The 27788-nt window shown below is 40.3% G+C and overlaps 1 protein-coding gene across 3 annotated transcripts; it reads right to left on the bottom strand.

The window, feature by feature from the left end:
- Positions 1-394: 394 nt before the first annotated feature.
- On the bottom strand, positions 395-27707 carry LOC116329217 (lethal(3)malignant brain tumor-like protein 4). 3 transcript variants are annotated; one of them, XM_031751210.2, is made up of 18 exons: positions 27524-27707; positions 25279-25332; positions 22593-22678; positions 19667-19771; positions 19458-19593; positions 19290-19381; positions 19038-19180; positions 18820-18896; positions 17733-17818; positions 17520-17630; positions 16740-16854; positions 16519-16618; positions 15476-15604; positions 15160-15237; positions 4249-4331; positions 2838-2998; positions 2601-2663; positions 395-2512 (listed from the first exon to the last, which is right to left on the bottom strand). In XM_031751210.2, the coding sequence occupies exons 1-18, from the start codon at positions 27597-27599 to the stop codon at positions 2330-2332; spliced, it is 1878 nt and encodes a 625-aa protein (XP_031607070.2). In that variant the 5' UTR covers positions 27600-27707; the 3' UTR covers positions 395-2329. The 3 variants fall into 3 exon arrangements, with proteins under 3 accessions (XP_031607070.2, XP_039473456.1, XP_039473457.1); XM_039617522.1 differs by lacking the exon at positions 27524-27707 and adding an exon at positions 25453-25505; XM_039617523.1 differs by lacking the exons at positions 395-2512; positions 2601-2663; positions 2838-2998; positions 4249-4331 and adding an exon at positions 14129-14520.
- Between the last annotated feature and the right edge of the window lie 81 nt (positions 27708-27788).

Genomic DNA, 27788 nt, shown 5'->3' with positions numbered 1-27788 from the left:
TGGCATAAATATGAAAGCATGAACCACACACTTTGGGCACACTGGGCATTGTTTAAACGCCACAGCCTACTTGGGTACCATTGCTGACCAGGTCCATCCCTCCATCTGTCAGTAAATAATGCACCATGTCACAAAGCTCAAATCAATCTATCCAATAAAGCACCTTTGATATTTAGTATAATGGGAAAATTGTATCACACATGATCCTGAAGAAAAATGTCTTTTGGAAGCCAAGTGTTTTCCTGTTCTTGCAGGATATAGGATTTGAAGAGCTCTACTCCTACAAAATCAATCAGTGAAAGATGATGATGACGAAAACGCAACTTGGCATTGTATTGCTGAAATATATACTTCATGGATTCTTCCTTGTGCAAATGAGAGATCAGCACACAGACCAGATCAGAAGCTTTATTGGTCTCAACAAATACTGACAAACAGCAAGGAGAAGTTAGACAAAGGCCCTAATATCAGCCCACTGTTGGAAACATGAAGATACCCGCCTGGACCTGTTACAGTGAAAACCTGAGGAAAGCTGTTGTGTAAACTAGAATTTGCAAACTCAAAGTGTGCAATAGACCACTGCAGGCCAGGATATGCTGATCCGAGTTAAGGTCTACAGCTCAGCTCCTGCCCCTGCTGCGCCATCACAGAGGAGAAGAGGTCAGAGAGAAGCAAGATGAACTGAAGTACAAATCTATAGATCTATGGTTACTCTAAAATAAAACTCTATACAAACACAGTAGATAACAAAACAGACTGTAACACGAGAGAATAAAATTATAAATATAGACTTTGCAATTATTCCAAAGTTAAAAAATTTCTTCTGAAAATTCAGAGTTATTGAACAGTTATTTTATTGATTGTTTAAGAGACGCAGCCAATTACACATTTCCACAACCTGACAGATCCCAGCAGAGGTGGCAGGATGATGTTAAAAGTTAACAAGATTAGTAATGTAATGAGGAGAGAGCACATTGTACTGTGATCATGGTAGAAATCTGGTGATTGATGAGGCCTGAATGAAAAACGTAAACACTGACATGACAGAAGACAATGGTTTTGTTCATCTCAGCATGGCCTTGCATCTCATCAAGACACTGCTAAGTCAAGATGAAGTCTCTGATGAAGTTCATCCCAAAATCAAATGGACATGGACCTTTGGTCTGTAAGGCTGTTTGTGCACGCAGATGCAACTTACCCAGTTTTGGAGATCTACACAAACATCTCCATGTTTTATAAGTTTATGAAATTTTGGGATTTTAAGCTGTAATGATGTATTTTGTGCAGTACTATTTTAGAATGTTCATTTTTCTTTTTTTTGAAATTCTAATGCCATTCCATAATTAGGAGAGTTTTCTCATAAAACTGTAATGATTTTTGAGATTTTCAAGGAATTACAGTTTTTGATTTATACACATTCAACACAATGATGAGACTCATGTAAAACATTCTTAATTATGGAAACCTTTTCAGTAAACTTGACTTTTGTCACTGTGAGACCGAAATGCAGTTGTGAATATTTTCAAATAAATGTCTGAATTTTTCTTTTCTTCATGCGACGAATCATTTCTGTCATGTTTTTAACTCTCTCTTTCGTGGAACCACTGATTTTCTAAAATCAATGCAACATCTTTTGTTCACAGAACCCTTTTCTTACAATAAAAATCTGTTGATAATTTAAGTTTACATTAGAGGACAAATAAAAGGACTTGACTCTGGGTAGTGCAGTCTGTTTTAATGTTCTGAAGGGGCCTTTTTAATTTGACATTTGTGTTTTGATTTTTTTTCCCTGATATCTTAACATTACAAGTAAATATGATCAAATAAAGAAACTTGGATCAGATAACAGAGAATCTACTTCCCAGGACTGATTTACAGATAAAATAACAAACGGATAAATCTATCTCAAGATGTTTTGATGCAGATTTTTTTTTGAACATCTCAGACAATCAACTGAGCATAGCCATGTTTCCTGGCAGAACTGCCACTGCTGATCATACAAGTTGTAAGTCCCATTTAAAGCTTTGCCTCCAGTTTTTAGTTCACCTGAATAAAGCTGTGCCCCATCCAAAGGGCAGGTTCCCTAAATGACGCTTGGTTGTTTTCACATAAAGTGATAATGATGACAGTAACTGAATTTGTCAGATGAATGTCGAAATGACGTCACACGACCTGCCAACAGAAAGGTCACTGTAACGTCAGAACCTCACGCAAATTCAGGTGACAACAGGATGGAAAACATGGCTCGTCCGGATCAGAGAATAAGGGGTAGATGCCATGGTAATGGGGTCTATCAGGTTTGGATTTGGACAGTTACGAGCTGCAAATGTCAAGTATTGGTATGCTCAACATGTGATTGGCTCCTATCCTTAGCATGTGATCGGCTTCTGTCCTCAGCGTGTTTGAACATCAGGATGGAATTGTAGATCTTGAGGGCAGGACCGAGTTTGATTGACATAATCCGGATGATGTCCCGCTGGGTGAGCAGGAGGAAGGCCCGTCCATCAATTTGCTAGAACAGAAGCAGGAACAGATGAGATCATTGCCACTGTCACGTCATCAACTCTACACCACCAGATCATCTCGTCTGGTCATCTTACCTCGTCTCTGAACTGTTTTGCTTGTTCCTCACAGCCGGGGAGAGACTCTATGAAATCTGACACCTTAGAGGGAAAGAGAAAAAAAAAATCAATTTGTCATACAGACAATCAGTAACATGTGCTCAACGCAATGTACGTTAATACAAATAAATTGAATGAGAACTCTTATTTACTATCACCACATCAATTACTGAACTGCATAGCTGCAGCATCTCTCCATGTCTTTTGCTCTCTGACCTGTTGGACGCTCCAGTGTTGGACAGTCTCAGCGTGGACTCCTGCAACACCTGGCAACAATTTGCGGTGTTGCTCCCAGCATAGTGACAGGTCGCGGCTGGGCTGTGCTGACATGGCTGAGAGGAAGACAGACTGGTGGAGGGCGGCCTGCAGACTGGATTCTAGAGGTCAGAAACATCAGTCAATGACAACCACATGGCAAAACCTCAACAACAAAAATGACAACACCTTAGTACCAAACAGCAGTGGCTTCATAAACAAACACAACTGATAACAATGAGAACAATTTTAAACTCCCCAAATATAGACATTTCTATTCAGTGGTGAACGCAACCAACAGGGTAGTGAACAGCAACATTGATTTACAATATGAAATGTTAATGTGGTGTGACGTCATGCAAAAACCCTGTTTTTCACAGTAAGACATTGAGAGACCAGCAGAAACCCTGCAGAGACCTACCACATACTAAATATGAACTTATTTAATATGTGGAGAGTCAGCAGGTCTCACCACGAAACACTAAGATGGGCATCACGTGATCCTGATCAATCAGCCGATTGGTAATTGGAAAAACTTGGATGTCCTTTACAGGGTTAAGCACACAGAGCACAACTAAAACTGCACCTACCATGGTGAAATGTTTCCATAGAAACAGCCACCTTATCTGCCTGCTGTTTCCATGGAAACAGTGAAGAGAGCAATGTTTTTTCCAGAGTGTGGATGAGTTTATATGTCAGTGACCGTTTCAACCATCACAAAAAGTCGAAAGCAGTGTTGTAGTTTCACCTTTTTTATGTCACAAAAACAGCTGGGACACATCCTGTGATGCTGCAGCTGCAGAAATGTCACACCTCACTTTTATTTCTGAAACATATGTATGTGCTTTCTGTCTTATATGTAAACTCCCATTCAAAAAGAGGTGCAGATGCATCGGAAGCTGTGTGCTAACTGCCCATGACCTGAAGAAGCTCAACACATAAAAATCATGTATTATCAATGACAGATTACATTTTATACAGGCTTAGGCTGATTTTAATTTCAAACTAGTTTCAGGCTCATTTTATTGATAACAATAATGATAATAATAATAATAATAATAATAACATGAGGCTAATTTTAGGGGTAGACCAACTGTGGGTGTAGGGAGAAATGGACAGGTTGCACTGCAGAACATGTTAGAGTACTGCTACACTTTAAACTGCTTATGTCTGTAGTATGTTTCTGCATACAGCATTTCAAACATGAATATCTGTGTTTGTATTCAGTAGTATCGCTGCTGTTGTCTCTCTGAAACCTGACGTCAGCGGTTTGGGGAATTCTGCAGTATAATGCAGAACAGTAAACAGTGAAGGAGCAGCTCTCCACTTTAAACAACCCACCACCACCCTCCCCTCTCTCCCAACTTAGTACCTGGGCTGAGGGCTCTGAGATGAGGCTCCTCCTCTTCCTGTTTCACACGAAGGAACGTGGTTGGCTGGGGCATTCGGGTAGTTCTAGCCATAAAGTAGAATAAAAGACAACCGTTATGGGTGGAAAAAAACAAAGAAAATAAAACAGCATTCTACTGTGAGTCCACTGTATTTTCACTCTATTGTGAGTCTATATTGAACTTCAACATTCAGAATCACTTGTGCATTTGAACAGGGTGTACTCATTGTGGGACCTCACCCTGTTCTCAAGACAGAACTCATTAAGTCAATCATTTAGTATCACGGTATGAATGTCCCCTAAAGTGATGGAAACCTTCAATTCAAGTCCATCTTATTTATACAGCGCCAAATCACAACAAGAGTCACCTCAAGGCGTTTTATATTCTAAGATAGACCCTACAGTAATACATACAGAGAAAACCCCAACAATCATATGACCCTCTATGGGCAAGCACTTTGGCGACAGCGGGAAGGAAAAACTCCCTTTTAACAGGAAGAAACCTCCAGCAGAACCAGGCTCAGGGAGGGGGGGCCGCCATCTGCTGCGACCGGTTGGGGTGAGGGGAGGATGGCAGGACAAAAGACATGCTGTGGAAGCTTGAAACTTGAAGAAGAACAAGTATGATTCAATGCAGAGAGGTCTATTAACACATAGTAAGTGAGAAAGGTGACTGAAGAAGAAACACTCAATGGATCATGGGAATCCACCAGCACCCTACACCTACTGCAACATAACTAAGGGAGGATTCAGGGTCACCTGATCCAGCCCTAACTATATGCTTTAGCAAAAAGGAAAGTTTTAAGCCTAATCTTAAAAGTAGAGATAGTGTCTGTCTCTTGAATCCAAACTGGAAGCTGGTTCCATAGAAGAGGGGGCTGAAAACTGAAGGCTCTCCCTTTCCCTACTATATGGAAAAGACCACAGCAAGTAACCCTGCAGTCCGAAGCTAAGCGCTCTAATGGGGTGATATGGTACTATAAGGTAATTATGATAAGATGGGGCCTGATTATTTAAGACCTTGTATGTGAGGAGCAGGATTTTGAAGTCAGTTCTGAATTTAACAGGGAACAAATGAAGGGAAGCCAATATAAGAGAAATATGCTCTCTCTTTCTAGTCCCTGGCAGTACTCTTGCTGCAGCATTTTGGATTAACTGAAGGCTTTTCAGGGAGTTTTAAGGACATCCTGATAATAACAAATAACAGTAGTCCAGCCTTACTGTTTGAATGTGGTCAAGTGTGTTTTTAGGTTATATAATCTATCTTATATAACATCTACTTAACTATCACCCACACACATTGCAAAATATGAACTTTATTCTGAAAAGGAGAAAGTTCCTGAAGAAATTTTATTATGCCAGTGTATCATCAGTAGCCAACAGGAGCTAAGGATTCCTTTCTGTAGGTTGGAAGAAGTATTGGCAGCATAATGTGGGTACAACCTAAATAAAGCCAGCTAAAAAGAGGTGACTCAGGCTTGAAATCTCAAAATTATTTTAAAAGGCCAAAGTATTTACAGCCATCCTGTTTACACAGCAATAACCATATATCCAGTCAATGAGGCAGCCATAGGGCAATAATTTGTAGAGAAAAAATATCATGAACTTTCATGAACCCTGATTATTAACTGTAATATTTCTGAGCTTTTATTTTGAAAGTCAAGTATTACTTGCTGAAATAATTATATGTATGCTGTAATTATATGTATGCTAAAATAATTTGAAAGCTGATTTTGTGTTTCAGTGTTAAAGAGGCAACTATAAAAGTGTTAGATGTTATTTTATTATATACTGACTTTTATTTTGAAAGGTCAAGACATTTAAACACTTCCTGTTTGTAAAGTAGTACTCATAAAAGAAGCAGTATGGCATCTTTAGAATGGTGGCAGTTATTGATGTGCAGAGGTAGCACCACAGAGAAAACACCATGTGACAATTTATTTGCAATACCAGATGTAGATGTGATAAAAACACACAGCTTACGAAGCCACCTAATCCTAAATTTGCTGAGTGAATTCAGAGATGACCTGGAATTTCCAGGTAAAAGGAGTCATGGAATTCCAGCATAAACAAAGCTTCTTCAAACGTTTCCATTTTTGGTGTTTTTTACTGTAGCCTTTGTGGCCAAAATGTTACTGTTAAAGGGGTTGATGTGAAATACTTAAAGAAGGGACAAACCAGGGGGAAGAAAAGGTGGACAGGACCCTATCCTGAAAATAATCAGGTCTTGGTGGACATCAGGCATGGGATGTGTGAACAGCAGCACATTTTTCTTTTTGATGTTTGGAATTGATTTGACAGTTTGAAGGTGCCGTTTGGTTTCTGTTAATAAATTTTATAACGTTATAGCAAAAATTGTCATAATTTCAGGACCATGGACAGTGCACACCATTTTCAAAGTCAAAGTCAAAGTCAATTTTATTTATATAGCACATTTAAAATAACTGTTGACCAAAGTGCTGTATATTTCAAATTATCAAAAGAAACAAAAGCATAGGAAGACATGACAAAATTTAAAAAAGCATAAAATAGGAAGATTTGAGTAAGAAATAAGACAAATAAAAGCAGTAAAAACTCATTCTGATTTAAACGCAAAGGAATTAAAGTGGGTTTTCAGATGGGATTTAAAAGTGTCTAATGTTGGGGAGGTCCTGATGTGAAGGGGCAGTAGCAAAGGCTCGATCTCCTCTGTGCTTTAATCTGGAGCATTTGATCTGCAAACCTCATTGATCTTACAGGAGTGTACCAGTTCAAAAGATCAGAAAGGTATGAGGGTTATAACCTGTGCAATAACTTAAAAACAAATAATAAATCTTGAAATCAATTTGAAAACTAACTGGCAGCCAGTGTAAGGATCCTAGTACGGGGGATGTGTGGTCTCACTTGCGTGTGCCAGTTAGTAACCCTACTGCAGCCTTTTGGACCAGCTTTACCTGAGTAAAGACTATTACAAAAGTCGAATAGCTCTCTCAGAGTCTCTGGACCAGAGGAATGGCTTCATTTTGTAAGTAGCTGGAGATGAAAGAAACTGGTTTTGATTACAGAATTGATCTGTTTATCAACCGTTGAATTCACTCCTAGTTTCTTCACAAAAGGTTTTCTTTTTTTTATAAATTTCTGAAGGGCCAAAGTCGTAGTGGTCACAGGGACCAAATGCAATGCAAAACCTCTGTTTTTTGTTCATTTAAATTAAGATAGTTTAAAGCCATCCATGCCTTAACATCTTCCAAACAATCTAATAAAACCTTCAGAGGACACAGATTTGGGTTTCAGTGACAGGTAAATCTGTGAGTCGTCTGCATAACAATGACATGAGATGCCTTTTTTTTTTTTTTTTTAATTGAGCCCATAGGGAGCATATAAATCAAAAAAAGGACTGGGCCAAGAATGGACCGCTGGGGAACCCCACGAGAAAGTGAGGGGTGATGTATCCCCCAATTCACCATAAACTCATGAGCTGCACTACATTTTTTATTTGCGGCGCTACACAAATTCAGCTGCATGCATTATGACAAATAATAATATATAGATCACAAATACACACACACACAACTCCCTCATGAAATCTCTCAAATTCACTTTTTTCACTAAACAAATCCAACAAACCTGTCACCGTAGGCCTACATTAATGTCCACATGTATAACCTTTATACATTTATATGCTCTTCTGATTACAATGTAACAAGCTGCACCTGTCCTTTTAGTAAATTACCTGCAATTAAACAGCATCTATTGGTTTGTGAAATAGCACTAGATTACATGGTTCTTGTGAGACTGGGCATGTCCAACTCAAATGAACTTTTGTAAATCACCCATAAAACTACTCACACCACAGCGCTATTTGGGGAATGTACTCGCATGCTATTTTGCCCCATTTAGGTAATCTGGCTCTTTGCGTCAATCATAAGACTGGGATTATACTTTCTATGTCTGCAACTCTGCTAGGGTCCACTCAAGTTAGAGTGACATAAATTTCATTATCACATAGTGAGCATCAGAGTCCGTGCAGATGTCTGTGTGCCTCCCTGACTTTGTTAGCGCACAGACTCATCTGCGGAAAATTTTAAAAGCCAGATAAAGAGACAGCTCGAAATAGGGGTTGAATAGTCTATTGCTATTCCATTAGCACAGTTAATGATGAGAATAAGAAATCTGACAAATAATATATACTGTGTCTCAGTGCTATTCATAGTTTTCAGTCACTTGACCAACTTGCTACCCTGGTGGGCAAAACATTATTCCATCATGATAGCCAATCGTGGACCATACTGCAGCACAGATGTGCGAGGAAAAACAAAGATGTGAAGAGAAACTGTGTCAAAACTATAATAACTATAATAAATCTGCTGAATAATAAACAGTGTGCCTCAATGCCATTGCACTGGCAAATTCAATAATTATAAACCTGACAAATAGTTGTGTGCATGTAACAGGGCAGCCCTTAGCGGCTGGAAACACAGTGAGATGGACGAAGGCAAGTGCAGTGGAACAAAAGTATTTATTTCCCATACAGCTCTCCTTACAACAATTCACTTGTCGAGCTTCTTCACAGCACAATATATCCCTTCTAATGACAACCGGCAGCCTTAAATATGTTCAGCTGTCACAGATCAAACCATTATTCCACTCTTAGGTAAATTCTTAAATCCCAACCTTCCACCACAATATACAATATATCAATTAGAATAAATAAATACATTTCACATTTTCATATTAATAAATATTCCACACTTTAATGTTACACCAAACCCAATATTATAAAACCCAAAAACCTAAGCACAAAAGATTCACCACACTCTCTTTACCAATGGTCTCTCCGAACCTTTAAATGGTGTCTGGACCCCGGGAAACATTTGCCCAAACACCTTGAAGAGGACACAGGCAAGAAAGGTGAGTAATCATTATCTTACAAACACCTATTTGCACCACTTTCTTCCTAGATTTCACACACACATTTGCATTAGTTTTCCTTACTGGTAAACCTTAATCATAATCTCAATCACCATTCTTCTCTCCTGACAGACAACCACCACATTCCTTGATGAGGAGCAGCTGTGCAGGATCTGAATCAAGGCTACCAACTGATTTTAAAATTCCCAATAAATAATCAATAAATATTTAAACTTCTTGTGTGCAAATGTTTTACTGTGCAAATCCATGCTTAAAGTGCAAAGCTAAATAAAGTGCTTGATAAGGTGCTTTTAATAAAGTGAAAGGTGTGCTCTAAAGTGCTATACAGATAATATAATACAAATAAATGTAGTAAGGGAGTCCTCTTCCTTACATTTCCTCCTCCCTCTCTTAAGCGCAAAGTGCTTCAGTCCTCTGTCATCCTAGATAAACAGTCAGCAACCACATTTGACTTCCCTGGCCTATAGTGGACCGTAAAGTCATAAGGCTGCAGAGACAGATACCATCCTGCAATGCGGGCATTCGCATCCCTCATGCGGTTCAACCACTGGAGGGCACGATGATCCGTCTCTAGAGTGAAGTGACGTCCCAGAAGATAATACCTCAAGGCCTCGATAGCCCATTTCATGGCCAAGCACTCTTTCTCCACCGTCGAATACCTCGCCTCCTGTCGAGTAGTTTCCGACTCAGAAACACCACAGGCCTTCTTTCACCATCCACCTCTTGCTGAAGGACAGCCCCAAGGCCAACTCCCGAAGCATCAGTTTGCAAGATGAATGGCTTGTTGAAGTCTGGGCTGTGTAGAACTGGATGTGTGCAAACTGCTTCCTTGAGGTCTCTGAATGCTTGCTCACAGTCTTCTGTCCAACGCACTTTGTTGGGGGCTGAGCCTTTTGTGAGATCATTCAGTGCAGTGGATCGCTCTGCAAAAGAAGGTATGAATTTCCTGTACCAGCCTACTAGACCCAGAAAACCTCTCACCTTCCTTTTTGTTGTCGGAACTGGGAAGGACTGAATTGCTTCAATCTTTCCAACCTGCGGCTTTATCTTCCCAGAGCCAACCACAAAGCCCAAGTACTCCACTTCTCTCTTGGCTATGGAACACTTCTTGGGGTTAATAGTCAGTCCAGCCATTCTGATGGAGTGTAGCACCTTCTGTAGGTGAATGACATGCTCTTCCCAGGACTGGCTGTACACCACCACGTCATCCAGATATGCTGCAGAGAATGCTGACACATCTCTCAGTACATGGTCCATTAATCGTTGGAATGTCGCTGGTGCACCTTGAAGCCCAAATGGCATGACTTTAAATTGGTACATACCAAAAGGAGTTTTGAAGGCTGTCAGCTCTTTTCGCTTCTGGTGCCAAAGCCACTTGCCAGTATCCTTTACACAGATCAAGTGTCGTAATGTACCTTGCTGATCCAACTCTCTCCAGCAGGTCATCCACCCTGGGCATTGGGTAGGGATCAAACTTGGATACTGCATTCAAATATCTGAAATCAATACAGAATCTCAGGGTGTCATCTTTCTTTGGCACCAAAACAATTGGGCTGCACCACTCACTACTTGACACCTCAATGATTCCCAGGTCCAACATCAGTTTTATTTCTTTCTGAAGCACTGGCACCAACCGTTCTGGAATTCTGTAGCTCTTTTGTTGAACGGGTACATCCTCCTTCACCCGTATCTTGTGCTGAACCAGTGATGTGAAGCCTGGTGTTTCTCGAAGAGCTGTGGGTCCACGAGTGATTTAATATCAGCCTGCTCAGTATGAGACAAATGAGAAAGGTCAACTGAAGCACAAACTTGAATGTTAGTTGGAAAGAACTTCTCAGTCACCTCCTCATCCTTAACTGAACGCACCAGTAACTGATGGACCGGCTCTTGTCGGCTGTGGAATTCCTTCAACAAGTTCACATGAAATGTCTGATATTTCTTAACTCTTTCTGGCATATTCAGTTCATAAGTGACTTTACTCACTTGTCTGACGATCTCATATGGTCCATGCCATTTTGTCAGCAGCTTGTTATCGCTGGTGGGAAGCAATAACAGTACTTTCTGACCTGGAAGGAAGACCCTATCCCTGGCCTTCTGATCATACCATGTCTTTTGATGTTTTTGTGCAGCTTTCATGTTGTCTTGCACCAGTGATGCCATTTTCTCCAACCTCTCTCTCATGGTGATGACGTAGGCTGCGATGTTTTAAGCCCTCTGCTTTGGGGTCCTCCCAGCAGTCCTTAAGCAGATCCAGGGGCCTCTCACTTGGCGGCCGTACAAAAGTTCAAAAGGCGAGAAACCAGTGGAAACCTGCGGGACCTCCTCGGTGGCGAACAGAAGGTATGGCAGCCATTGATCCCAGTCAGCACCTGTGTCAGAGACAAACTTATGCAGCATATTTTTTGAGAGTCTGGTTGTATCTCTCCACTAGCCCGTCCGTTTGAGGGTGATAAGGGGTGGTCTTAAGTCCCTTTATCCCTAACAGCGTATAAACCTGCTGCAACAACTTGGATAGAAAGTTCGTTCCACAATCCGTCAGAATTTCTCTTGGTATGCCTACCCTAGAGAAAAGCTGCAGCAGACAATTAGCAATGTGACGGGCTTTAATTGATCTGAGTGGGAAGGCCTCAGGAAACCGTGTTGCATAATCACATATGACTAATATGTAGCGATGACCTGTGGAGCTCCTCTCTAAAGGGCCCACAATATCCATGCCTAGCCTTTCAAACGGTGTTTCAATAATTGGCAGTGGTTGCAACTGGGCTCGTGCTACTCCTTTGCCTGAGGTCAACTGACATTTTTCACAGGAACGGCAAAACTCAGAAACCTGGACATACATCCCTGGCCAAACAAAACGGCTGCTGATCCTATTCAACGTTTTGTGAAAAGCCATATGACCTGCCCATGGAATTGAATGACCCAAATCCATAACTTTGTTTCTGAACTGTTGTGGGAGTGCTACAGCCGCACTTCCCTTTCTCTGGTACAGGATGCCTCCTTTAATCAAGTAAACAGTGTCTGCAAGACAGCTTACCTGACCTTGACTAGCCCCTCTACCTCTGTTACCTTCTCAAACCAGGGTTTTAGAGTAGGGTCGCTTCTTTGGAGTGCACCTAAATCTGAGGGAACATCAAACTCAAGCTGGTTATTTGGCTTAGGAAACAATGCTGTACCTTTTTCCCCTGAGCCTTTGAACTTTTCTCTTCTTTTCTGAGCCCTAGACTTTCTAATCTTCCCTGGCTCTGTTTCGAGAGACTCCTCAAAAAGGGTAGCTCTTGCATCATTTCCTTTGCACTTTGTGCTCTTGTGACTACATGACAGGGTTTAAATGGTTCAACTGTCATATCTAGAGGAAGTGAGCCTCCAGATTCATCACCTAGAATGTCTTTCTCAGCACTCATTTGAGGGTCATAATCTGACTGATGTATTAGATCAAAGAGAGTGGGATGTCATTACCAAGTATCACTGAATATGGCAAACTGGGAACCACAGCTACCACTAACAAGTAGGTTTGACCTCCCACTGTCAGGTAAACCTCAGCAGTGGGGTACCTGTGTTCATCTCCATGCACACAACTTATTGTAGCCCCAACCCCACTTAGCTTTTCTCCTGAAATTATGCTAGAGTGTACAAGAGTTTGGAAGCACCCAGAGTCGAGCAAAGCTTCTTCTTTACGCCCATTAATTAAAACAGGGACAGTACAAGCTTTCTTTCCTACTGGCTCTGTGGCTGGTCTTGAACTGCACACAAAAGAGATGGTTTTGACTTAAGGGCAGGGCAAAATTGTTGTGTATGGTCAAAGTTATGACAGTGATAACATTTAATATCCTGAACTGAAGACTTAAAGGATTTCTTCACATTGTGAGGTCTATGGGAAGGGAGCTGCCTAGAACTAGAAAGATTTTTAGCCTGAACTTGACCAGAACCCTGTTCACCCCAATGGACTTACTTGGTTGGGCGTAGTGGGTCTCCGGCTGAAGTAGGTGCTCTTGCTTCCTTTTCTGGCTGAAGTGAAAACCTCTCTGCGAGGCTAGCTGCTTCCTTTGCCGCCTTCGGTCATGCTCACGTATCCAGATTTCCAGCTCTGGGTTAACCATTCTTAAAAACTGCTCCAGAATTATCTGCTCAGATATTTCTTCTACAGTTGATTTTTCAGGTTTAATCCATCTTGAAAACAGGTCTCTCAATCTTACATAAAGTTCACGTGGCGTCTCACCTGGTTCAACTTTCATAGATCTGAAGCGGCGTCTGTAGGTGTCAGCAGTGATCTCATATTTTGCCAGAATTGCCTCTTTCACTTTATCGTAGTTCTCAGAGTCTGTTACATCCATAAGAATGTAGGCTGTGCGGGCTTTACCTGTCAACAGGGGAACCAGACGAATAGCCCACTCATCTCTGGGCCATCGACACACGCTTGCCATTCTTTCAAACGTAGTCAGAAAATGTTCAATGTCATCTTCTGGTGACAGAGGAAAAGTTTTGGTTCAATTAAAGACCTGGACCCACTGGCCACTGGAATGTCTTCAACATTGAATCCATGTTCTTGTTCTTCAGATGTTGTAGGGGCGCTGGCGCCTCTGGTGGATCAGGCTTATCAATTACAGCATTAACTTGTAGCTGGATTTGCTGAAATTGATGCTGCATGCCTTTCCACCTTTGCTCCTGACGTGACAAATCCTTCTCCCACTTTTGGTCTCTGGCTGCTTGAGACCGCATAAGAGATTTCACCAACCCTGTCAACTCCTCCAATTTGTCCTCAGGGCTTGTTGCTGCCATGGCCTCTAGCTCAGATGAAGCTCCAACTCCTTCATCAGGCTGCTCCTCTTGGCCTGGCTTTCTTCCACCTCTTGTCATCATCTTCTCACTGTGGCATGAGTGACACACTCCTGACACCACTTGTAATAGGGCAGCCCTTAGCGGCTGGAAACACAGTGAGATGGACGAAGGCAAGTGCAGTGGAACAAAAGTATTTATTTCCCATACAGCTCTCCTTACAACAATTCACTTGTCGAGCTTCTTCACAGCACAATATATCCCTTCTAATGACAACCGGCAGCCTTAAATATGTTCAGCTGTCACAGATCAAACCATTATTCCACTCTTAGGTAAATTCTTAAATCCCAACCTTCCACCACAATATACAATATATCAATTAGAATAAATAAATACATTTCACATTTTCATATTAATAAATATTCCACACTTTAATGTTACACCAAACCCAATATTATAAAAACCCAAAAACCTAAGCACAAAAAGATTCACCACACTCTCTTTACCAATGGTCTCTCCCGGAACCTTTAAATGGTGTCTGGACCCCCGGGGAAACATTTGCCCAAACACCTTGAAGAGGACACAGGCAAGAAAGGTGAGTAATCATTATCTTACAAACACCTATTTGCACCACTTTCTTCCTAGATTTCACACACACATTTGCATTAGTTTTCCTTACTGGTAAACCTTAATCATAATCTCAATCACCATTCTTCTCTCCTGACAGACAACCACCACATTCCTTGATGAGGAGCAGCTGTGCAGGATCTGAATCAAGGCTACCAACTGATTTTAAAATTCCCAATAAATAATCAATAAATATTTAAACTTCTTGTGTGCAAATGTGTTACTGTGCAAATCCATGCTTAAAGTGCAAAGCTAAATAAAGTGCTTGATAAGGTGCTTTTAATAAAGTGAAAGGTGTGCTCTAAAGTGCTATACAGATAATATAATACAAATAAATGTAGTAAGGGAGTCCTCTTCCTTACAGTGCATCAGTTATATTACACACACAATTATTGGCACACTCAGTAATAATAATAATATTAAATCTAACGAGCCTGGCCACACTCAGTTAGGTGACAGAGTACGACAGGCAGTAGGAGATATGTCTGAGTAATGTCCCTGATTATGGGCTAATTTTAGGGCCACTTCTCTTACAGACACTTAACAGGCAAACAGAATCTTGCCTCATCTTCTCACTCTCACCTGTCTGTCAGCCTTCTTCTCTTGCCAAGAGGAACCAGCAGCTCCTCGTCTCTGGGTTCTGCTTTCTGAAAGCTTGTGCTGTTTAACACACAGAGAAAAACAGATACCATGTAAACACCATTTGTTTTTCAGACTTATTTGCAGGAAAAAATAATGACCAGCTGTTATTCTGGAATAATAGAAATAACAGAGATCCTCTTACTGTAGACATCATTTACCATTCTATTTTTATTTACATGCTTGGAGAAGCTCTGCTCTCAGATTTAACAGTGCAAGATCCACAATAAAAGCATTTTCTCCACCGGTCTACAGTTACCTGTCTGACTGGTTGCCATGCTGGCGCACGGTGACAGGTATGAGGGTAATGACTCGTTCTCCTCCCAGCCTATCAGGAAGCACCATCTCCTTACGCATGTTAATGTCAGAATATGGACAGCCGAAGGCACTAGGAGATAGAGTTAGACAAACATTTAACAAAAGAGAAACACAAACACCGGGAAATTACAACCAAGCAAACACGAATCACCAACAACAGAAACAACTCAGCAAATCAAGTCAGCAAACAGAAGCATTACAGAAATATGACTCCTATGTATTTAGTCATAGGCAGGTACGCAGCATTTTGAACAAGCTGGAGGCGTGACAGAACTGGCCAAGTCCAACACAAAAGTGTGTTACAGTAATCCAACTGAGAGGTGTATTACTGTCACAGTAGCTGCTGGGTCTAAAACCCAACATTTCAGTCTTCTTTTCATTCAAATGTAAAAAGTTCAAGGCTATCCGAGCTTTAATTTTCAGCAAGACATTCAGTAAGTGGTTTAATTGAGATCCTTCTCCTTAAAGGTATGCTTTCTAAAAATGGATCCCAAAGGAAGGAAATAAAGTGAGAAAGGGGTCTAAAATTGGCAAAATTTATCAATGAAAAAAGTACAGAAATGTATTGCACATATCTGTCGAGGCTTCCAAAGAGAAACACTGTGAGGCATCAGGAACAGAGTCAATGGTCTTATGTGGGTTATGACAGTCGGATGAAATAATTCTCGATAAAGTCTTTTAGCAGTGTTAAAGATGGCCATGGTCTTTTAACATTTGAAATGACACCTGGAACTTGTCCTTCTTTGACCTGTGTTCAGCTCTGCGACACTCCCGTCTGATTGCACGAGTTCTATCATTATCTATCAAATTTTGGGTCAGGGATCTGTGGGGTGGGTGAGAAAGGTACTTGTGATTTCTTTGTGTAACAGGTATCTGTGGTTTGTGAGACCGGTTTCTGTTAAAAGGGTAAATGTTCCTGTGATGGTTGTGTGAGGTAGGTACCTGTAAGGGAAGTAACTGTAGTGTTTTGTATGAGACAGGTACCTGTGGTGTCCAGTGTATTTGGCTCCTTTGATGTGTCCGATTCCTCTACAGCCTGCAGTAGGACATACTCCCTGAGAGGGGGAGGGCAGGTGGGACAAACCTGTCTCACACACATGATAACAATGAGTGAATCTGTCCTGCTATAAATGTCCTTCTGAAATGTAACACTCTCTGACCTGTCTGTCTGACTAGTCTGTCTCTCTCTGACCTGTATGTCTGACCTGGGGGGGGTTCCAGTGGATGTCCAGTGCGCTGACACCAGCCAACAGGATGCAGGTCGCAGAGGTCGCTGTCACACCACAGATCGAACTGTGTCGACCACCCATCGTAATGAATCTGCAGACACACACCTCGTTAAATACTTCCTAGCATCACACGTGCACACTTGACTATTGAGGTATCTTACGTGATGTCATGCGCGTGAGAGTTGCTTGCTGTATTGGATGTGTGCTAGGGAAAAATGTGTACTCCCTGACTGGTTGCCAGTGGTTCTGGGAGCTTGCTGGCTACTTCTGGGTGAAATTGGGTACAAAGAAAGTGCTGCAGCAAAAACCTAATAGCGAAGTGTGGTAGCAAATTGCCAGTTTGCCTGCATCTTGATGCATAAACTTTTCTGGAAGGTTATCTGTAGTTTTTCATGCAAATACTAACTACTAGCCAAGCAATAGTAAAACTTGAAAAAATGCAACGCAAACTGGAAATAGAGAAGATAAAATCTGTGTTTTAACAGGGGGTTATATGACTGGTTTATAGGCCTGATTCGCTTGAATTTACCAAGTGTTTTCACAGTGATTCAACCTCCAGCAACCACTCACAACAAGTCAAGAAATACTTATTTTTCTCCTCACTAACTCATGACTGGTTGTCAGACATTCATAGACTGGTCTCTGTGACTGGAGCCTTATTCACTAGGTCCTATATTCTGACCATGATTGTCACATGTCCAAAAAGGTAGATGAGTTAACAATTATCATTACATTACACACACAGATACACATTACCTTCACCCTGTAGTCCTCTGTGTCTGTTACTGTGGCAACGCGTATCAGCATAGGGTTTCTCCTGTCAACTGCCTCAAGCTTATGGTTCACCTGGAAACCATGTGGCGCTCTCTGTTGGACAAAAGTACAGGGAAAGCTCTAAGTTACCAGAAACAGCTTTCTGATTGGCTTCCTGATTGGCTTCATGTTTGCATGAGCCTCCCCAATCCTCACCAGAGTAAAGGCTGAAATAGGAGCAGCAGTAGAACTGGTCTCCTGAAGGTATTCCTCCCACACAAAGTTTTCAGGGTTGGGGTGACCTGAAAAATAAAGTACTACAGAGTTTTACAGAGGAATACTATATGGAAAATTATTCTGTGCTTAAATTACTGTAAAAGGTGTTTCATCAATTAGCAGCTAGTTCATTTGTGCTGCCAGACTCTCGTGGAGTGCAGTCAGCTTCTTCGGACAGTAGGCATGAACCATGTCAGGGCCTGGTCATCTCCAACTCTTCATACTTTCTTTGGATGTCTGCCACTGTGATGGTTACTGAACCCTGCTGCTGTGGTCTGCTCTTAAATCCACTCGCCACTGAGCATTGGCCATTATGGGTTGTGTCCTTCTCCCATATGCTCATCCAGTATTGCTCAGTCTCCAACCTTGGTGATGCTGTTCTCCTATTGTTCCCCTGCCACTAAAAGTACACCTTGGATGGTTCTGCCTCCAATACTTGGCCAACCTCACTCCATGCTACCTTGATCTTGGCCTCTAGTCTCCTTCTCCACCCAGGGTACAGCTTCCTTGTGGCTGTTCAACTTGTAACCAAGCATCTCACTGATCACTGCTACCAGAGTGTAGATCAGCTGGTTGGTCTCAGTAATGGTCGTGATAGGTATTGTCCGTAGTGCTGCATTCACATCACCTAGTAGATCTTCAGAGGCTTCAGAGGGTACTTCACGTAATCTTGGTAACAAGAGGAGTAACGGAGTGTCCAGGTTTCAAGCTTCACCGTGATCCCATCTTTCAGATCAGTTCCTCCTGAACTCACCGCTTCCTTCCTCCATTACACTTGGGGCTTAGGGTACCGGAGATTAGTACCCAATCTTGGCTCCCCCTTCCCATAGCATTTGTGTTGTACCTCGTCAATCTCTAGCCGTGAGAGCTGTTCCTTCTTCCGAATTTTGGAACACTGAGCTACTAGTTCTTTCCCTGTCAGTCTGGATGCTGGGTATCAATGTGTGAGTGTGCGTGTGTTTGTTATTTGCCTGTCATTCTATGGTAATGTATGTATGTAAGCACAGAGTTTAGAAGGACTGCATACCCTGTGGCGCAGTAAGAGGTCGTCCCTGTTCTTCACACCAGCCCACTGGATGGATGTATGGACTGCTACTGTCACACCTGGTGGATCAGTGCAACCATCAATCCATATACCCGGTTTAAAACACGTTAAATAATAAATATCAGGTGACATGAAACAGCTCCAACACTACAACCTAAAAATACTGAAAACAGAAAAAGTCTGTCGTCCTTCTGTCTCACCAGTAATCGTATGTGTCATCCCAGTTGTCAAAGTGAACAAGGAAGCGGTCATCGATGACATCAGCAACAGAGGCGACACAGACAAGTCCAGGATTCTTTCTGTCGACTGCCTCCAATTTCATCCCCACCCTGAACCCACATCCCTAAAAGACAGGCAGGGGATAGACAGATACGTGGTCAGACAGACAATAGTATCTTGACTGCAGTGCAACAGGCGAACAGAAAAGTTGGACAGACAGACTGTATACTGACTCCAGTGCAACAGGTGAACAGGGCTGGTGGTGCAGACTGAGAGTCTGTGGACTGAAGGTACTGCTGCCAGTCAAACTCTGTCTCATTGTGACCTGCAGACAAACAGACAGGTGTGGTAACCAATGACATGTAGTTACCTCTGAAGGGACTGGTCCACTTGTTTTTTACCTTTAGGTGGATGAAGCTTGTGGTTGTGCTCTTTACACCAGCCTGCCGGTCTAATATTGGGTGAATCTGCATTTACCCAGAAGTCATAACACTCTGAGTACCCATCAATATGAAGGCGTAGCCGACAGCCAATTACCTGATAGAGACAGGAGGGCAATGAAACTAGATCCAAACAGGAATGTGTATGTGAATGTGAGTGACAATTTTACCTCTGCAACGGTCACCACACAAAACATGGAGGGGTGCATTGGGTCAATGCCTTCCAACTTCATCCCAACTTTAAAACCAGTTTTTCTACTAGGAAAGGTCTGGGACTGAGAGTCAGGTAAAAGAGACAGAGACAGGTCAGAGAGAATCAGGCAGACATCAGACAGATGTTTTCTTTTTTTTACTTTTAAATATTTTAAAGATATTTATTAAAAACTAGACAATTTGCACAACAATTCAGACAGCATAAAAAACTTGCTAACCATTATTTAAACATAACAATTGTTGTTTAACATTTTGTTTTTGAGTTCCAGCAGTTACAGTAATGCAGATTGCAGTGCAAAATCACACTGTTTTCAGCAGGAAATGCATTTTCTAGTTATTATTTTTCCTACTTTTGGAACCTTAGCTATACCTGAAAGACTAATGCCCAAATACTATTATTTATAATTTTCCCTTTTAGATTTGTGTGTTAAAGGGAAAAATGTTTATGTGAGTGCAGTGAGACTGTGGACCTTGGAACTGTTAAGTCTATAAAAAAGGCTAAAAGGGTGAGTGTGTTTTTGTAGCTAGAGGGTGGTGGGGCATTCGGTGGATCTTTGAGCCAAAAAGAAAAAAGGTTGTCACTTAGAGTATTGCCTGGGGATTGGCAACAAAGTGGTGCAGTGGTTAACAGTGTTGCCTCACAGCAAGAAGGTCTTGAGTTCACCTCCATCACCTGGGCTTTTCTATGTGGAATTTGCATGTTCTCCCCTATGTTTGCATCTGTTCCAGGGCTCTAGAGTGCAAACAATTTGGTCACACATACGACCTAATTTCTCAATGGTGCGACTAAAAAAAACATCAGTGTGACCAGAGGTTCGAGTAAAAAAAAATATGTGTGTCTCCGTGTGGTCAACAACAGACACACATTATGCCCATATTGTGGTCTAAACCAATTAGAGATAGTCAAGCGCAGGACTTCTCTGATTGGCCGTGGTCCAGATATTCCTGTAGGCCTACGTATGTGCGTTTGTAAGTGCAGGCAGATAGAGAGAGGTGAGCAACCTAGGCCCAATAGAAGTGGATGTAGCTGTGGGTAATGAGAAAAGATGAAAAGAACAATTGATAACATTTTCGTTAAGTTAAAGCCTGATTCGTTCGAAATTCATAGCCAGTGCTCTGACACGGAGCCATCAACCTCTCAGGTTATGTCTAGCACTGGTCCGGAGACCGCATCAGATAACGAGCCACATACGATCAACTCCGAAGAGAGCCAGTTTCCCTGGCTGAGATACAGTAAAGCTGACAACATGATGCACTTCATTTACTGTGGTGAGTGTGGAAAGACCATGGCCGGCAATACTGCATTTGTGACTGGTGCTTATACGTTTCGAATTGAAATGCTGAAAAAGCACAGTGTATCCAGACAACGCATTATACGCCGCAATAAATGCACTGCTCAAGTGTCTCCTCTCCCCACTGCTTTTCAGCGGCAGGCAGCAGCAAACAGGTCGTCAGAGGAGACCAAGATAATGATTAAGTTTAACATTGCCTACGATATTCCGTTCCGTTCACTAAGTTCAAGTCTGAAATAATTCTTCACAAGAAAAATGGCTTGAAAATAAACCCCACGTACAGAAATGAGGTGGTGTACGCCCAGTTTATAGATAAGATAAAATATCAAGCTGTTCAGATGTTCAGATGTTCAGATATTCGGAGGTTAGGTTTGAAGATTTTGAGACACTTTGAGGTACTTTTAATTTAGATTTTTGTTTTATTTAATATATTTTGAGATGTTTTAAGTTTAAATTTCAGCTCAGTGAAGCACTTTAAGTACAAGCACTTTTTCAGTAACTTATCTCTGTTGTAGAACTGTGCTCCAAATAAAGAACTTTGTGTTGACAAGATTGTTAGTAAATCATTTACAAATCAATATCGTCTGTATGGACAGCAATGTTCCAAAAAAAAGTGAACATGTAAAACCGCGGTGTTAAGTAATGCAGTTGAAAAATTTGGGAGCAACTAAAAAAAAAAAGTTAGGCGCACCAGTGCAACCGTGGCAAAAAGTTAGTCTAGAGCCCTTTGTTCTCCCCAGCTTCCTCCCACAGCCTCTCTCTCTGTGTTAGCCCTGCGACAGACCTGCGATCCGTCCAGGGTGTACCCTGCCTCTTGCCCTATGTTAGCTGGGATAGGTTCCAGCCCCTCTCTGATGAGGATAAGAAGAAGAAAAAGGATGGATGGATTTTCTGGTGATTGTTTTTTATTTTGAATTTTCAGTTGCGTTCAGGTATTCTAGCAATTATCAGATGGTCTCTCATGCTGTGTAATAGGAATTACAACACTGTTTATTTAATTAGCAAGTTTTTTTATTGACAGTTTCAGTTTGTTCAGTTAAAGGTTCAACAGTTGACTAGTTATACTTGGATTTTCTATGATTTGAATTTGAATCTGTGGAAATTCGAGATTATTGCAGAATTCTTTGCATTTTTCATGTATTAGTATTAATAAATCCAGTTTTCTGTTGATGCTTGTTGAGAGACTGACTTCTATTTCAGCATTCTGTAGGTTCTTGGTGTAAGTTTACAGATCCAGCTTCAATTGTTTTAGTTGTTTTGGCTCTGTAATGTTATTTTATTTGTTTTAGTAGTGGCCAATAAAATCCTCTCGGTCTGTTAAATTCACCACTGTGCTATTTAATTCGTCAGTGTTCTCCAATTGTTTTTACATGTAATATTGCCTGAGTTAATGGAATGAAGTTCAGTTCATTCAAAAGTGACAAGCTAACTGACGCTGTTGTTGCTACTGTCCCAAAAACAGCACATTCTCCCTCTTTCTCCCTCCTCTTTTCTCTGGCTTCCTCTCACAGTCTAAAGACATGTACATTAGCTTTATTAGTCATTCTAAATTGGCAACGGACAGGAGGCAGAGAGTGAGGTAGATAGTTACCTGGGTAAAGACTGTGAGCGGAGCAGCTTCAGCCTTCTGCTCAGTTAGGTACTGCTGCCAGGACCAGGACCGCCTCTTCACATTCACTGAGGATCACAGATAATCACATCACTGCTCCAATTACTCTGTTTCATTTCTGCTTCAGTGACAACTGTGACATTCCTGCTGAAGTTGTTCAAGGCCAAAAGCAGGCAACCTCTCCTAGTTTCTGAAATTTAAATATTTCATGGCACTATGTGGACTTTATTCATATTTTGATTGAGTGACTGAGCTGTGTATTGTACTACTACTTCTACATTGTACTATTTTTTTTTTTTGCAACAGCTGTATTTTTACATATTTGGCTCATTTATTTATTTGTAATTTTCTTTCTTATGTATCAAACTCCCTCTTTCATTCACAGACCTCATTCACGTATCTATTCATTATTTTTATTATTATTATCATTATTATTGTTCTATTCTGTGCATTTTGATTGGTCTTTTTTTTTGCAAAGATGAGTATGAATCACAAAAATAAATGTAGCTATAAATATATATATATGTAGCTACATATAAACAGTGGTGTGAAAAAGTGATTGCCACCTAAACCTAATAACTGGTTGGGCGACCCTTAGCAGCAACAGCTGCAATCTAGCATTTGCGATAACTGGCAATGAGTCTTTTACAGCACTGTGGAGGAATTTCATCTTTTCAGCCCCACTGGAGGGTTTTCAAGTATAAACCACCTTTTTAAGGTCCCGCCACAGCATCTCAATCGGATTCGGGTCAGGGCCTGACTTTGGGTCAGGATAGGCCACTCGTTTTGTTTTTCTTAAGCTACTCAGAGGTGGACTTGCTGGTATGTTTTGGTTAACTTGTGCTGCAGTACACAAGTGCATCTAACCTGCAGGTCATGAACAGATGTCCCAACATTCTCCTTTATGTTGTTTTGATAGACAGCCGAAATCACTGTTTCATCTACCACAGCAAGTCTTTCAGGTCCTGAGGCCGCAATCACTTTTTCACACAGGGCCCTGTAAGTTTGGAATTTTTTCCCCTTGAAAATGAACACTTTCATTAAAGAAATTGCATTTTGTGTTTACTTGTGTTATTTTTGTCTAAAAGTAAATCTGTTTGATGATCTGAAACATTTAAGTGTGACAAACATACAAAAAATAGGAAACCCGGAAGGAGGCAAACACTTTTTCATATCACCATGTATATTTATATATATGTATATAGAGATATAACACCTACATTTAGAAACTGCATTTTATGTTTCCTTGTGTTATTTTTGTCTAATATTTAAATCTACCTGATGAGCATTTAAGTGTGACAAACACTTTTTCACACCACTGCGTACGCGTGTCTGTATGTGTATAGATATATATATATATATACACACACACACACAGACACACACACAACCAATACAAGGTTGTGTGGCTCTGTAAACATGACAATGTTCAACATCCTATATATGGCAATGAGGTATTTTCTTTAAGGGCAACACACACTGACAGTGACTGTTTTAATGTTTAATGTTAAGTTGAATGCTTTCTCAATAGCTCAATAACATATTAATGAAAATGCCAAGATTTTCATTAATATGTTAATTAGTGCAAAAGTCAAACGTTATGATAAAGATAAACTGTAATCCATTTTTATAAGAACTGTTAATTACTTATTAATTAAAAGCTAAACTTTTAACAGTGTAGGAAGCTATGGCACCCTGCATATGCTCATCAATATAGTTTTTGTTTACTACTAGCAAAACGCCACCGTTTGAGCAGTTTTTGTCAGGCCTACATCTATACAAATACATGGATACAAATACTAGTGAATATTAATTTAAATATAAGCGACATACATTAAATGTACATATAGACATATATAAATACATAAGCTACAGGTATTTTAGTAAGATGATGAATATATGATATACCACAATCGTATACCAAGCTGTTATATATCACAAATGCCTACACAAATCTAAATATGCAAAACAGTTTACAGACATTCACAAATTGTTACACCTTGCAGACCGAAAGGGATCAGGGTCCTAGCAGGTGAACTGTCAGTTGAAACAGTAGGGAAAGATTATGCACAACAAAACAAATAAAAAAGAAGTGAACAGAAACAACAGCCAATGTCTGGGACAGAATTGTAAAAAACCCTGAAAGAAATGTTCTCATCTGGTTGGGAGAAAGTAGGTCTGATGATGATTAAGTTTCAGGATAAGAAGTGATCTTGCTACACAGCAAAGAGAGTGAAAGCTTTTCTTTAGATAAGACATACATCAGTGACATCAACTGGAAAGTGGAAAAAAGATCCATGAAAAGGCTCCAAAGCTGATCTGCTAACAACTAGTTAATAAAGTTGGAACCATCTTGATGAACAATATTAATAATAATATTCTACACGATCTGAAAATGTGACATTCAAGAAAGTAATCTAACTTGTTTGTGTTATGTTTCATGAACCCAGAATGTTCAACTATTAACATCAGTGCTTTGTTTATCTACTGTACAGTAAAAAAAAGTTGAATTGGGATCCTTAAAGTGTAGTGAGTCCACAGGTTTTGCAGGAGTTGTAAAATAAACCTTTTTCTCTTTAGCATCTGAGTAAAATGCAGTCCTAACTCTAACAACGGTGGATTTTACAGAAAGAGTTTACCCAGGTGAATCAGGAGCTGAGTGTGTTACCTTGAGCGCTGCTGATTTTGCTCTTCATCTCTTGTCTTCTTCTTTGGTTCCTTTCTGCTCAAACAGAAAACAAACACAGAAGTAAAGTTCAAACTGATGTTGTTTCTCTTAAGTTCTAGCAGTTTATTATCTGAACCAGTCAGGTAATCAACGAAAAACTCATTCAGTACATACTTAATAATCCAAGTGGGTGCAGCAAAAATCACACCAAGAACACAACACATAATCCTCAATGAGATGAAAAGGAGTGACAGCAACACATCTGCAAAAATTACTATTAGTTAATGAACTATTAAGGTAAGGACACCATGAAGGATACAACTGCTCTCCAAAATAAACAATAAAATATGATGTCTCCAGTTTGTGAAGACCACCTAAATGTTCCACAGTACCACTTTACTCTGTTACCCAGGGTTTTCTGCTTCAGGCTCTGTGCACAGTCACAAAAAGGGGCATGTCATAAGTAATAAATCACTTCTATTCTAATCAGAGACGTTATCAGACGATGATAAAATTGTTATTAAAAATCTTTAAAGAATATAAAAATCTCACTGAAAAATGTGATGCAAGTGCAAAAAGGACGAGATTAAAGCTGCAGAAAACATTACTGAAACAGTGTGAGTAGGGAGAAAACAGCAGTCAAAATCTGAAGAACAACTTTTGAATGTTGCCTAAAATACTATTCCTGAAGACTTACTAAAGAAATCTGCCTAACAGAGTTCAAGCTGTGTTGAAGAATAAAGGTGAAAAGCTCATAGAAAAGTACAAACTCTGTGTTTGCCTTATATACTGTATTTCCATTTATGTTTTCACACTTAAATAAATTGCTGCACCTTTTTCCCCATTTTCCCAGCAAACTATAAAGTAAATAGGTGTGGTTCATGACTTTTGCACAGTACTGTATGAAGTAAAACAAAAGAAATCTTACATCCAAAAAACTAAAATCATTAATATTTATAAACTTTAATCCACTTGCATTGTCAAGTGGATTAACTTTTTCATAGTCACGTTAGACTTTCAGTTTCAGGAAATAAAAAGTGAAAGATTTAAGATTAGAATAGTCTTTTAAAAGAGCACAGAGACAAACATATGATCTAAACTCCAAACTCTAGTCACAACAGCTATAACATCAACTACAAAAACCTCAACATCAACACCAGCATTTTGACTCTGAATCAATTAGATCACCAATGAGCAAACTGTTAATGATTTTTGACAAAAACATTGTGACTACACTTGTCATCATTTTCATCATGGCAGGAAGCAACGCCATTAAAACACACAGGAAGTCAACACACATTCACCTTCAGAATAAAATCCTACATGTATTTGGGGGCAACTGCATCACCTCTGAGAAAATGAAACCCATCAGATTCTCAAAAACATTTGTGGCTGTCAGAAATATAAATGTAACAGATAAGATATTGAAGATATTAATTATCTTATATAATAATTATAAGATATTAATTATTTTTCATCTCAGGGGGTATTTTCATGTATAAATCAGTTTGCAATGGTTAAAGTATTGAAACACTGAGTGAGTAAATATAACTGAGTGAGCATACTCAGTTATATTTATTCTTATTATACAGAGTAAAACAATCTCTCTGTAGCTGCTGTACTTATTAATAATACACGATTACATGATTAAATTGTTATATGTGACTCAATCACCTTAAAATACATTCTGTTTAAAATATACAAAGTAAAGTTAAAGTTTTGAAAGCACTTCAGTTGTACTTGTCCTGTTCTATAAATCTACACAGATCTCGTTAGGTTTACTGATAATTATTGTTTGGATCTCAAAATGTACCTCAAAAACCATCAGGAGTTTATTTTGATAGAATATTTTTGTTTTAAATTCTGCTTTTTTTCTTTTCTTTTTTTAGAAAAGCATAATTTATAAATAGAGTCTAATTACGTCCCCCTGTCGGGTTTTTCAAACTCTCTATTGCGGTTTCTGGACTTTTATTGCAAAAAAAAACGTCTGGAAAGAATTAGTTCTGCAGCAGGAGCTCTTATTGTGAAGGCGCGAGCGGAAGCGCGCCAAATGAGTGTGTCCCGACAGCTTCTTTCAGGAAACAAACAGCGGAATGAGGCGGCGGTCCGCGTCTCTCCCCGTCGCCCTGAGCGCCCCTGTGAACGGCAGCAACAGCGACAAATAGGCAGCTAAAGTAGCTACAGGGCCAGACAGAGAGGGACGAGGCGAACCGACCCAAGTACCGGAGCGCAGTATGAGACTTACCAACCGCGATGAGCCGTCTCAATCTGCTGACACACGAAACAACACGGAAACGCCGAGAAACGGAGTCTCTGCGCATGCTCGTGTAGGAGTGAGAGAGCGAGCGAAAGAGAGAAAGGTCAATATTCAGTAACTGATCCCGATTGTGGCAAAAACACTCCCACCCATTGTACTGCTCAGTAGTCAGAGGACCTATTACATATATTTAAAGAAATAAAAAACTTTGATGTAATTTGCAGCGCTTTATTATTTGGAGTCCTTACTTTCC

This window comes from Oreochromis aureus, linkage group 9, assembly GCF_013358895.1.
Source record: "Oreochromis aureus strain Israel breed Guangdong linkage group 9, ZZ_aureus, whole genome shotgun sequence".
In the NCBI taxonomy this organism is placed as follows: domain Eukaryota; kingdom Metazoa; phylum Chordata; class Actinopteri; order Cichliformes; family Cichlidae; genus Oreochromis; species Oreochromis aureus.
Note: the sequence above shows the minus strand (reverse complement) of the source record. Positions and strands in the feature narration are given on the sequence as shown.